At 41.0% G+C, this 13,897-nt stretch overlaps 1 protein-coding gene across 1 annotated transcript in view; it reads left to right on the top strand.

The window, feature by feature from the left end:
• The window catches only part of UBTF (upstream binding transcription factor), a 40,690-nt gene extending 38,429 nt beyond the window's left edge, over window positions 1-2,261 (top strand). The window contains exon 21 of the mRNA XM_015832237.1: window positions 585-2,261. Within this exon, the coding sequence (XP_015687723.1) occupies window positions 585-695 (111 nt within the window). The 3' untranslated portion in view covers window positions 696-2,261. The remainder of the gene's footprint in view (window positions 1-584) is intronic.
• The last annotated feature ends 11,636 nt before the right edge of the window (window positions 2,262-13,897 follow it).

The raw sequence follows: 13,897 nt of genomic DNA, 5'->3' as shown, positions 1-13,897 counted from the left end.
GGGACATCTGCATTGGTTTTTGTACACACTGGAAAATGAGCAGTTGTATTCTGCCAAATGTAACATTACAAAAATTGAGCAAGTTTGTTAATTGACATAATGAGGTTATCTTTTTTTGTGAATAGCCAAAACATGACATACACAGATTGCCCAACAGTGAATTTTAACAGTTCCTCTAACCCATCCTCAAGCAACCAATATTGCTGCTTCCCCACTAATAATATCAGCAGAGAAACAATAGTTTAATTCATCCTGGAGTCACAGTGGTGGCAAATCCCTTCAAGATCTAAAGAATCCTGGCTGTGTTTTGACAACAGCACAACAAGAACGGCAAAGATACAGAATAGAACTGTATATAATACTGGCCTTTGTTAGCGAAGTTTGAGTTGCCGGTTGACAGTCTGGCCTATGAGCTAACAACCTTTTGAAAGGGTGAATAGATACTGAGATTTTTAAAAACTGGGATTCTACTTGTCCTTGTCCTTCTTTCAGATTTACAGGAAGGGTGTTTTCTATTCTCATTGTACCTTCCCCATCACCACCACCCTTTGGCTTGCTCTGTAACTCGCCTCTTCTTTTCCCAGAATGAAGAAGAGGATGACGAAGAGGATGACGACGATGAGGACAATGAATCAGAAGGCAGCAGCAGTTCCTCATCCTCTTCAGGAGACTCTTCTGATTCGGACTCCAACTGAATTGTCTTTATTCTTCCACCTTCCTTGCTGTACTTTATTCGGTTTTCTTTTTCCGGATAATAGTAACATTGCAGCTGGAGATCTGGGATGGGGAGGAAACAGAGGGGGGTGGGAAATCACTGTGGTGTAATTAATCCTTTCTTCACAAGCCTCACACTGCATTAACAATGTGTAGCTGTGTGGGAGAGGAGCAAGGGGCAGGGTACACAATAGCTGACAACCAGCAGAGGGGTGTACTGTTCCTTTTTTTGTGGGTGATGATAGTGTGGGAAACGAATTTCATTATATAATCCCTTCTTTCTCCCTCCCCTTAAATCTCTGTTTATGAGAGATAACAGGGGTCATTGCAAAAGCCAGACCTCTTTAACTTCTTTCCCCCCTCTCATTTTCATCCCTCTTTCAACACCCAGTTCTAGCCACCAGCTTGGGACTTTGTACAAATTCTTTTTTAAACAACAACATGGCAATGAGAGACGTTTTCCCCTTTTTCTCCATCAACCCCAGCAAACAGCCAAGGAGAGATGGATTCTGAAAGAGCACGAGCCATGGCAATTTGCTAGTGAGCCCTATCACTCCTCAAAATGGACAATCTTGTATAGTCTTGATCTTTCACATTTTGACAAAAGAGAGAGAGAGAGAAAGAAAACAAAATGGCTGCAGCTGCACTTAGCAATTTCCTGTGACAAACTGGATATCCAGCATTTCCTGCTGAGGGAAATGGGGGTTGGGGTGGTCATATTTTGTGTGAGTGTGTTGCAAGGGTCAAGGGATAGAAGAGGGACTGAAGAACAGGATTTTTTTTTATTTTTTATTTTTTTTGCAAAGGGGGGAATGTCTGGCATACTGTTGAAGATGGAGAGAATTTCAAGAACTCCAAGTGACTCACTTTATTTTGCTGGAATGAACTTTTCTGTCATTTTTCTGACCAGCATTTGGATAAAAGACCGTAGTAGCCAGACCCCTTTGGGTTGATGTTGTTGTTAATATATATATTTTTTTTTACAATGAAGTGACCAATAATTGTACCAAAATGGGGCATTTTGTTGACTGTCTTTGGGAGGGGTGGTTGGTTGTGGGGATCACATGTGTCATTAGCATTTTTTAAAAAAAATATTTTATAAACCAAGTAAGACAACCATCTTTTTTTACAACAAAACGTTCCCTCTTTGACATTAACCTCTTTACGTGTCTTTTACCGAATGCAGAATCCAGTAGTTTTAAGATCTTGAGAAAAAATGATTTCTGTGAGACTGTGTAATGGAGAAATACAGGTGTATGCTTTTTTCTCAACATGTCTTGAACACACTGAGCTGAATTTTCATTCAACTCTGAATAGAAATGTGTCAGGAAAGGACCAGGCACACAAGTTTTCTTTTCCTGCCCCAATCCCCTCTTTTCTTTAGCATGGCTTTTAAATATCTGTGGAAGTTCTGTAAATTAGGTTATGATTTAGGAGAAACTAGCTAAGCATATAAATTACAAATAGCCAATTTCTAAATCATAGGCGAAGTTAATAATATTTTGTATGTAGGCATTGCAATAAAACAAAGTTAAGTGATAACAGAAGTGAAAGATTCCAATCTTGGATTTCATAGCTACATCGAATTTTTTAAAAGAGTGGCAATCATATAAGGCAAAGGTTTGAGAATAAGCTCCTAAATCATCTTCAAATAGGACAATATATTTGGGGGGGAAATAACAGTTACTATCTTCAAACCAGAAACCATTCATTGTAACCTATTATTCATTGGACAATTTAGTTTTTAAGACATAACTTTTTTTCTATTTTGGTTTTTCACTTTTTTTGCTTTTTTATTGAAAAACTTCCTGTTCTTACAATGTTTCTACATTTTTATAATCACAACCAGTTAAGTATGATTTAGAATAATTGGCAATCTTAATTTTCAGGGATCCTGCCCAGGACTATAGGAGGTATGATTAAACCCTTGCCTGGAAAGGATTGAAACAATAAATTAGACGTGTATTTCACCCCCTATTCACCACGAAAAAAGACAGTGGCGTAGCGTGGGTTGTCAGCACCCAGGGCAAGGCAAGTAATTTGCGCCCCCCCTCCACAGTGGGCGGCGGCTGGGATCGGATTCGCACAGCCAGCACTGCAGAGAGAGTGAGTGAGCCAGGCAGGGGCAGAGAGTTGCGAGTGCGAGCGCGCCCCCCCAGATGTTGCGCCCGGTGCGGCCGGCCCCCCCTGCACCCCCCACGCTACGCCTCTGAAAAAAGAGACAGACATTTTCAATCCTGTCAGCTCTAATGGCCAAAACAGGACATGGGGAAAGACAAATTCTGTCTTCATTGATAAAAAAGCCATAAGCCACTCTGCCACCATTCGTTCCTGATTTTTCATCTGGTTGACATGAAGGAAGGGTGTGATTGTTTCCAGGTCAAGTTTTTCTTGCTGCTTCCTTCCCTGACTATTGTTAACAGGCTCAGAAAATTGTTCTGTTTCTTAAAAGAAGCGCCAGTGTGTGAACCTTTCTGAAAATCAGGTCTCGCTACCCTTCTTGTCCAAGTATCGGTTTGGGCACAGATTACCTATTGTCACTTGGTGAATATAAATGGACTTTGAAATTGCAATAAGTGAGCAGAGGAACTCTGTATTTGGATGTGCAAGCAAAACAAATTCTACAGCACGTTTCTTTCAGTCTCATCACTCAAAGAAAACTTAACCCATGTTCCAAATAAGTGTGATTTAGATGGCCTGCTAAAAACCTTACAAATATGTGTTTGCCACACGCAAGGGAATATGCATCCCATACACACACAAATGTATGCATGCACACATACTATATGTAAACATAATTTCTGGCTTTCAGGTGGGTAAAGACAACCTTAAAAGTGAACTATGAAGTTAGATGGGGTAAATACCTTTGTGACTACACTTTTCCCTTCTGAATACTGAAGATTATATTTTTGAGGACAACAGTGTGATTTAACTAACATAGTATCCTAAAATCATCCTGCCCTTTTCCAAATAAGTGAAGGAGCAACAATAACATGTAACAATAAGTAAAGTGAGAAGCATCTGTGGTGACTTGGGATTTTCTTAGGTGATACGCTTTTTTTCTCTCTGCAAGCACTTGAGAGGGAAGGGAATTGAAAATTTACTATGCTTTAATAATCTTTTGAAATTATAGAAAGTAAAGCAATGTTAAGATCCAGAATTTCTAAAATCATAGTCAGTTAAATATTTCAGTTTTTATACTTTAGTTTATAATAAATTAGAAGTTTCAAATGTTTTTGAACTATAGAGAAAAATGCATTATTGTTTCACCCTCTTCAGGGTGACCCGCTCCCTCCTTCAATTGAGGGGGGGGACCCCCTGGTGGGGAAGGCTGAGGAGTTTGCACAATATCTGCATGACAAAGTCGCTCGGATCCGAGAGGGTTTGGACTCCGACTGGGTGGCCCCGGGGGAAGTGGCGGGAGCAGGTCTTGAGACTATTATATGGGAGGAGTTTGACTCTGTGGCTCCCGAGGATGTGGACAGGATCCTGGGGAGGCTGAATGCAACCACATGTTTATTGGATCCGTGTCCCTCCTGGCTGGTACTGGCGGCTCGGGAGGGTACACGAGCCTGGCTCCAGGGAATTAAACGCTTCTTTATGGGAGGGTGCCTTCCCCGCGGTCCTAAAGGAGGCGGTGGTGAGGCCCCTCCTTAAGAAGCCTTCCCTGGACCCAGATGTGTTGGCTAACTATCGCCCAGTCTCCAACCTTCGCTTTGTGGCGAAGGTTGTTGAGAGTGTGGTTGCACAGCAATTTCCTCGGCACCTGGAGGAAACAGTCTATCTGGACTCTCTCCAGTCGGGCTTCAGGCCGGGATACAGCACGGAAACGGCATTGGTCACATTGGTGAATGATCTCTGGAGGGCCCGGGACAGGGGTTATTCCTCTGTCCTAGTTCTTTTGGACCTCTCAGTGGCTTTTGATACCGTGGACCACAGTATCATGCTGCGGCGTTTGGGTGGGTTGGGAGTGGGAGGCACTGTTATGCGGTGGTTCTCCTTCCTCACTGACCGTACGCAGTCTGTATTGGCAGGGGGACAGAGGTCGACCCCAAGGCCCCTAACTTGTGGGGTCCCACAGGGGTCGGTCCTCTCTCCGCTTCTGTTCAATATTTATGTGAAGCCGCTGGGGGAGATCATCCGTGGCTTTGGGGTGGATTTCCATCAGTACACTGATGATACTCAGTTGTACATATCCACCCCGGGCCACCCCAATGATGCCCTTGACGTGATGACCCTATGTCTGGAGGCCGTGAGGGTCTGGATGGGGAGAAACAGACTCAGGCTCAACCCTTCCAAGACCGAGTGGCTGTGGCTACCGGCGCCTCAGCATAGTCAGCTGATTCCATCGTTGACTATAGGGGGCGAAACTCTGGCTCCCTCGGATAGGGTACGCAACTTGGGTGTCCTCCTGGATCCACGGCTGACACTGGATGACCAGTTGGCGGCCGTGACCAGGGGGGCGTTTTATCAGGTTGCGGACTAAGTGGTCAACGCTGGAAAAGACCTGGCCCTGCGGGACGCGTGTCAGTGAGTACGGGAACAGTGGAGCCGCCTGGACTACTGCAATGCTCTCTACATGGGGCTTCCCTTGAGGAGCACCCGGAGGCTCCAGCTAGTCCAAAATGCGGCCGCGCGGGCGGTGTTGGGAGGGACTCGTCGCTCCCATGTAACACAGCTGCTGCGCGAGCTACATTGGCTGCCTGTGGCCTTCCGGGTGCGCTTCAAGGTGCTGACCATCATCTTTAAAGCGCTCCATGGCATCGGACCTGGATATCTCCGAGATCGCCTCCTGCCGCAGATTACCCCCCATCGACCTGTACGCTCCCACAGAGTGGGTCTCCTCAGGGTACCGTCGGCCAGACAGTGCCAGCTGGCGACCCCAAGGGGGAGGGCCTTCTCTGTGGGAGCTCCCACCCTCTGGAATGAACTACCCCCAGAGATCAGGGTGATCCCTGATCTCCCTTCCTTCCGTCGCGCCCTTAAGACATGGTTATTCCAGCTTGCGGGACTGGCCTAGGGGAAAACTTTTAGAGGGGGTTTTAATTATAATTTTAATTAGACCAATTATTAATATTTGCCTTTTAATTAACTTTTAAATTTGTAGTTTGATATTTTGTATTTTTTATCCGGTTGTTAGCCGCCCTGAGTCCGCAAGGAGAAGGGCGGGATATAAATTTAAAAAATAAAATAAATAAATAAATAACACCACTCTTTACAGAAGTAAATGCATCAAGGTAAAAGGAATAAGCTAGATTTTGAGTGCCAGGTATCGAGTTGGGTTCATGAATGGCTTTCTGCGTATGAAAGTTCATGTTCGCTACTAAACTCCATATTACGTGTTAGAAAAAATTAAAACTGCATATATTATGCAACTCTATATGGTCATAGTCTATTTTGCCAGTTCTTAGTTTGTGACATTGAAAACTAGAGTTATAAGCATGGAAGACCCATCTGTTAAATATTAGACTTTTTTGAATCAACTGTTATCCACTCATTCTCAAATAAGCTTTAAGAGATGCTTAAACAATCTCCAATCTGCCCCCCCCCATTTATTGTAACTTTCAAGTTGTATCAATTCTTCCCTTAATTATTTCACTCCAACATTCTGTTTTAGAAGATACATGCAAAAGGGTAATATGTGTTTTTTTAAGTTTTGCTTGCTGGTATAGGTTTTTGTTTGCAAATGAGTCCTCTTGAACTGAAGTAGGGGGTTATTTTATATACAGGTAGTCCTCAACTTACAACAGTTCATTTAGTGATGGTTCAAAGTTACAATGGCATTGAAAAAAGTGATCTATGACCGTTTTCACAACCATTGCAGCATCCCCATGATCAAAATTCAGATACTTGGAAACTGACTCACATAACCGTTTGTAGTGTCCTGGGGTCATGTGATCACTTTTTGCAATCTTCTGATCAGCAAAGTCAATGGGAAAGCTAAATTAACTGCAGTGATTCACAACTGTGGCAAGAAAGGTCGTAAGAATGGGACAAAACTAAAATCTCTCACTTAGCAACAAAAATTTTGGGCTCAATTGTGGTCGTAAGCCGAGGACCACCTGTACTTGCTTTTTTAGGAAATAAAAGACAAAATTCCACAAGTCTAGAATGTATGAAATCTCAACTCCATTTAAATGTTTTAAGGCTTCAGGATTTAGTAGCTGCTGAGATGGAACTGGAACTGAAGTGGTAAAAAGCTCTAGTTGGGTTTCATGCCAAGCTGAACAGTTCTACCCTAATGGCAAATGTCATCATTCTGGGCCCAGGTCTCCCACCAAAACTCTGTAATCAAATATGAATTAAAAGTAAGCAAACACATTTACTTCCTCAAAAACAAGCCATATTTATAATATACAACTATGCTAGGCTGACCATCTTTAAATTGTCTTTATATCTTCAGCTTTCCCCCTAAATATTTTTCTAGTGGCCAATAACCCCTGCATCTGCCTCATAATGGTTGTAGAGAAAATAATGGCTTAAATTGAACATCAGCTCAAAGTTATGTTCAGTAAATCCTAGGTTGAGATAAGAACGTGTTGCACTGTTGCAGTGGCTCCCTCAGTAAATTACATCCCAACCATGTCCACTAAGCTGGTGTTGGTGGAGATTGGTTTCCCTTTGTGCACCCATTGGGGTGAAAAAAATAATTGTCACATACATTGGGACACCAACAGATAAAATTGATCTTAACAATGAAGAGTCTACATGTTTTTGTGCATATACAGAAATGTACTAAGTATATTCATACGATTCAGAAATTATCTTCTTTCTATCTAAATCTCCTACAGTATGTTTTGGTCCATGTTCTTCTGAATGATCTGGAAAAGGTTTAAGTATGTGATGGTTATAGCAAAGACTAAACCTCAATAACTTTTTTATTTTTTCTAGCTCAGTAATTTATAAGAAAACCAATAGTGTCTGCAAGCAGGAATTTATAAAATAAATATATTTTGACTTTAAAAAACCTTAATCTTGATTTAAGATTATGCAGATTAATATACAATACATATTAATATACAATACATAACATAGCAGTCTCTGCATTTAAATAATATTAATAAAATTGATTAATTTTTGTGAACTCTTACTGTAGTTGTAAGGTTCCAGATTAATTTGGGAAATATTTTTAAAGTATATGAATAGAATTAAAACCTTTAAATTAATATGTTTACCTAAACAAGAACTAAATTACTAAGGACAAATATTTATTGATGCTTTAGTTAATAAAGTTAAAAGGGCAAGATAATGTTTTAGCTGCAATAATAAGGTAGGAAAAATAGAAAAATATCTTTAAAGTAGGTATTGTCATTTATTTTTAATTCTTGAAAACCAATGAGTTATCAATAAATTCTTGCTTTCAGAGCTTAATATAAGCTGGTGTCTACAATGTATACAGTTTAATATGAGTCATCATCTCATTTAATGGCAACCAGAGGTGCCAGGACTTTTTGCCTGCAATATGTACAATTTGCACTATGAATGCTTTTGTTTGAACACCCTGTCGGCCCAAATATGGGAAGGAGAAATCAAAACGGACATAGTCGAGTTAGATCTCGGTAGGTGTCCGTCGTCAGCGAATTGACGCTGTAGTATACACAAAAAGTTTTAAACCTAACGATTGTTTCTTAATTCCCTCATGACCCTATCGATAAAGATTGGAATAAACCAAAGTAGTCGGTCTGTATGGGAAGACTCTAAGCAACCTGGGCTGTCTGCATGTTAAGCAGGTTCGAAGCTGATGAGATTAGGAAGACAAAGACCCCTAAAATCTACATACCCCACCCAAACTCTAAAAGACATGACCTTTCGGGATATAATAGGATTAACCCACCAATACCAAAAGGGCACACTCAGACTCAGGTCAAAGTACATGTCACGGGGAATACAAAGCCTCAAAACAGGAACAGGAAACAACCTCAAGAGCCCCCGAAGGTATAAAAATCCTCCACTCCCAGCAACATGTGGTCAGCTTTCCCAGAGCCAAGCTTCTGTCTGGCTTTGCTCTTCAATAAACCACAACCTTCTTTCTAAAGCAGTCTCTATTTTGTTTATTCCCGGCTTGGACTGGACCCTGATGAACGCTGAAATCCTTACAACCAGTTAGCTGAAATTTAATAGCGAGTTTTGGTAAATATGCCAATGCAGCGCCATTGTTTCTTGGCAGAATCTATCATCAGATACATGCCTGTATCTTTGCAGGGAAGGTGAGTACTTGGGAAACTACTATTCATATAATTTTCAGTCTCTCATTTTTGTTTGGGCAAGAGAAACACTTGCTTTTAAATTCTCAGAATTTTTCCCATGTTTGAAATGATACAATATGCATGATTCACTACGCATCCCACTTCAAAGAATATCCTGTGCTCTTTAACTTAATTATCAAATGTACAATGGCGAAGAGTAAAACCAGCAGATGTCACTGGGTGCCAAAATAATGTGTAGAAACCATTCATATATACTTTCTGTTTTACTTCATTGTTCAGTGTTATGCAGAAGTTAATGCATTAAGCAAAGAATAGGAATTGGGGAGAGCTTCCTGTTGCTTTGTGGGATGTCCATCTCTTTGAAATCTAATTTACTCCATTACTGTATACACACATCTGGCTACAGTTTCCCCCAGATAATTTACTTGCCATTGTCATGTGTGAATTTTGCTATAATGTGCCCAATTTTATGTGGGATCAATCCAGCCCTGTTTTATATCAAATATTTTTCTAAAGCTTCCAGTTTCCAATCCCATAATCTTATCTTCTCTTTCTCATTCTCGCCTTTAAATCAAGAAATTTGGTGGACGAGAAGCAATGGGTGGAAACTGATCAAGGAGAGAAGCAACCTAGAACTAAAGAGAAACTTCCTGACAGTTAGAACAATTAACCAATGGAACAACCTGCCTCCAGAAGCGGTGAACGCTCCAACACTGGAAGTTTTTAAGAAGAGACTGGACAGCCGTTTGTCTGAAATGGTGTAGGGTTCCTGCATGGGCAGGGGGTTGGACTCGATGACCTCCAAGGTCTCTTCCAACATCATCATCATCATCATCATCATTATTATTATTATTATTATTATTATTGCTGAACACTCCAGTTCTGCTGCATTTTAGTAGGTATGTTTTTAAAGTAAAATTTAAAAAAAAAATCTTGTTTTTAAAGTAAAATACCTACAGCAGCGGTATCTTTTTTAAAGAAAAAAGTATTATGGGGAAAGGAAAGAATAGTTTGCACTGTAAGAAGGTAGGATTCTGCATTTTTGCACTGTTGATAAATGTGATATTCCAAATGGAAGTCCACATGAAAAAATAATAATTTTCCTACTATTTAACATGTTTAAATATTAAAAATATTTTAAAAATATTTAAAAAAATTAAAATGCCAAAAATATTTTTAATTTCAATTGATAAATGAGACATGGAAAGCCAAAGATCACTTGCTTTCCTTATAACAATGTGCTATTTGCATCAACTTCACTAGGATTTACCCTCAAATCTAAATCTAACTGTGGAACTTCCCTTTTGGATTATAAAGTGTAAAAATGAAAGCTTTATTATCTTGCCATTACTTCAAATATTTTTTTTAAAACTGCAGGAAAGAGAGGCTGTTTGTCTCTCTTTTCTCCCCCTCCCTCTGTGTATCCTTTCCTTTCTTGTGCATATGGCCGTTGAAGATAACAATTTCTGTTCAACAGTGATTTAGTAGAGAGTTGGAGTTGGCTTTCAGCAACATTACTTCATCTTAGATTAACAAAGACCTGAGGTTTAAATTCTGGCTTGGTGAATATTTGTTTTCCAAAAGGTTCTTTTAAGAACCCCAAAATGGCATACAAGTACATTTAACTGAGACAATATTGTCCAGATGTTTATGGCTGAATGATTCAATTTTATACTAGCCTTACATTGAGGAAGTGCATTGTGATTGATTGCGTGTGCTTTCCAGTCATTGTTGATACCTGGCAATGGCCTAGACTAGTCTCTGCAGTTTTCTTGGCAAGGTTTTTGGAAATGGTTTGCCATTGCATTCTTCCTGGAACTGAAAATGAGTGACTGGCCCAAGGTGTTAAATTACAACTACTGGTAGCTGTGTGGACTTTTGCCTTTGCTGGCTTCACATTCTTAAGAGATAGATGTGGTGTGTTAGTTTATAACACAGAGAGACTACCGGTATATTCAGATTTTAATTCTTCATTTGTGGTCCTTGAAGCACCATAAGTTTCATTTGGTTTATGACCATACAACAAATAAATTAGTTGAATTTTCAAGGTATGGTTTTCAGCTTTAAAATTGAAACAGAGATGGGAATCCCAAAACTGTTTTTCAAAAGTTCAGTTGCCTTTTGAAAAAGCACTTTTGGGACAACTCTGACCTGGATGACTGAGAATCTCCATAGACAGAGATGGGAATGGAAATTCAAGATTTTAAATTATCTTTATTTGTCTAGATATGCTAGTTAAGACTTGTTCTTGTTTCTTCTACAACAGGGACATTTTCTGTAATATGCTGTGACCAATAAGATTTTTTAAAATTAACATGTGGGGTAAAGCAGAAATTCTCTTACCTCATTAATCTTAGCTGTCCCATTTTATGATTTCTTATAAGCTTGCACTTTTTTTATAAACCAGGTTTTGTATGCCATGTTAGTTTTGTTAAAAAAAAGTATTATTTGATTTTGTTTATTTCTTGTGAGATTCATCTCACTCCCAAGGAGGGGTGACATGACAGGAATCTAGCGTCATATACCTCTGTAGCACACGGGTAAGCAGTTGTAGTATTAAAATTATTTCTGTAATAATTATTTTTATACTCCATTATAAAAAGGTTTAGGAGCCGCCTTTCTCTCCCACAAGTCAAGGCTAGAGTGGAGGATGCCTAATGAGGCCTCTGGGTAGCAGCAGGAAGCCTTACTGGGCATGTGATGGCAGCAATATCTTCAAAAGCTATTTTAGAGCAGGAAGCTGATCCAGGCTGTATAGATTCAGGAGATTTCTGAGAGAAGAGGTTTAAGATCTCCAGTCTTAGATGCTTTGGGTTGAGCACTGCCATTGCAAGAAGCAAGTTTGAAAAAAATGGATACTATATATTGTATAATACTCACTGAGAAGCCAAGAATTTGATGTGTTAAATTACACCACAAAAAATCGATTTGGCTGATCCTAGAAAGGGATAATCTGTAAGTCTATACAGTAATGCTTTTCTAAAGTATCTAAGGTATCTGTCAAGGTTCCGATAGATAGAGCCAAACAAATCAGAATTCCAAGGCTAGAGGCTTCCTCAAAGAATATGTTTACTGGATGCAAAATATCAGCATTGTCAAAAGTGAAACCAAGTCTAAAACTCGGTCCAAAGAGTTATACCAGGGGTCATCAACCTTTTTGGATTGGCGGTCCGGTGGAAGAGGGAGGGGCAGGCGCCTTACGCACGCATGTGCGAACATGAATGTTGTCACACGTGCATGTGCACATACAAACAGGCTACGAGCATGCGCAGCACACAAATGGGGCTGCGAGCATGCTTGTGAGGCTCTCAGTGATGGTGGCACCTGTGTGAGGCTTGTGCCACCATCGCTGCCAGGTTTGCGGCGATGCTACCACTAGCATGAGGCTCACGCTGCGGCCCGCAGGGATGCTGCCCCCGGGCGTGAAGCTCATGCTGCCGTCCCCACACGAGGATTGCGCTGCAGCCTGTAACGATGCTGCCCTGACGTGAGATTTGCATTGCCACTCCAGCGCGAGGTTCATGCCGCCCCCCTTGCGCGAGGATTGCTCTGCAGCCTGCCATGATGCCACCCTGGCACAAGGCTTGTGCCCCATGTGAGTATTGCGCCATGGCCCACGGCAATGCTGCCCTGGCACAAAGCTCATGCCGCTGCCCCAGCGCAATGATCATACTATGGCCTGCCGCAATCCCACCCCAGTGCGAGGCTCGCGACCCCACCCCTGCGCGAGGATTGTGCTGTGGTCCACCTGCCACTTATGGCACTGCTGCCGCCTGCACAAGGTTCATGGCAATGCCGCCATCTGCGTGTGACGCACTGCTGCCCATCTGCCACTTGCTGCACTGCTGACCCCCGTGCAAGGTTCATGGCAACACCGCCACCCCGCGATACTAGCAGTGCTGCCACTGCCCGTACAACACTTGCGGCAATGGTGGCAGGAGGGGAGAGGAGCACGCACACACATGCATGCACTGCCAGTGCTATGCAATCAGTTGTGTTCCCCAATAGAATAGTTTGGCGGGCTTTCTAATACTCTGCCCAACCCCCTAGCATACCCAATAGAATGACTTTGGTTCTCATGGGACAGAGAATTGTTTAGACTAGCAAAAATCCTCTGCACCCCATCCCATTCATGTGGCAACGTAGAACGAGCAAAATGGCTGCAGCCAGGTTCATTGTAGAGTTGACAGTCGGACCTCCCCTAAAAAGAAAGCAATTCCTATAGAGGAAACAAAAATACAAGTTAAGAATCCCTCCTGGGTTTCTGAGGATGTTTGTCATAAAACCTTTTTATTAGCCTTTCTGCCTTCACATCAGTACTTTTCACCCAGGTAGCTTCTGACTAGAGGTAACCCTTCCACTGCACTAAATATTATAATTTTCCTTTATATAGAGTCAAGAATGTGCTTTATCTCACAGTGAGTTTCTTCTTCTACAAGAATGGGACCAGGCACCTTCTTGGGAATAGGTCTGAAGGATGACTCTGTGATTGGCTTTAACAAAGTACAATGGAAAATGGGGTGAACTTTCCCTAAAAGCCATGGGACCTTTAATTCAACCATGACAGGATTTATGATTCTGACTATAGGAAAAGTACCAAGAAACGTGGGTCCCAATTTTTTGCTGGGCAATTTTAGTCTTAGGTATTTTGTAGAGAGATAAACTTTCTCCCCACATGAAATGGCCTCTGGGGAGATCGCTTCTTTCTTTCTTTTTTTAAACAATCTTTTATTAATTTTTTATAATCACAAATGCTTAATATTTTATAAGCAACATGTTATTATTATTATTATTATTATTATTATTATTATTATTATTATTATTATTATTATTATTATTAATTGCATTTATATCCCGCCCTTCTCCTTTCGGACTCAGGGCGGCTGACAAATGATAAAAAGCTAACATATTACACCTAGTTAAAATTTAATTAAAATGAAATATTTGAGAATGTCCAATTTAAAAGTAATTAAAAC

This window comes from Protobothrops mucrosquamatus, unplaced genomic scaffold, assembly GCF_001527695.2.
Source record: "Protobothrops mucrosquamatus isolate PMUCROS unplaced genomic scaffold, P.Mucros_1.0 scaffold1, whole genome shotgun sequence".
In the NCBI taxonomy this organism is placed as follows: Eukaryota; Metazoa; Chordata; class Lepidosauria; order Squamata; family Viperidae; genus Protobothrops; species Protobothrops mucrosquamatus.
The sequence above is the reverse complement of the archived record's forward strand: the minus strand, read 5'-3'. Positions and strand labels throughout refer to the sequence as shown.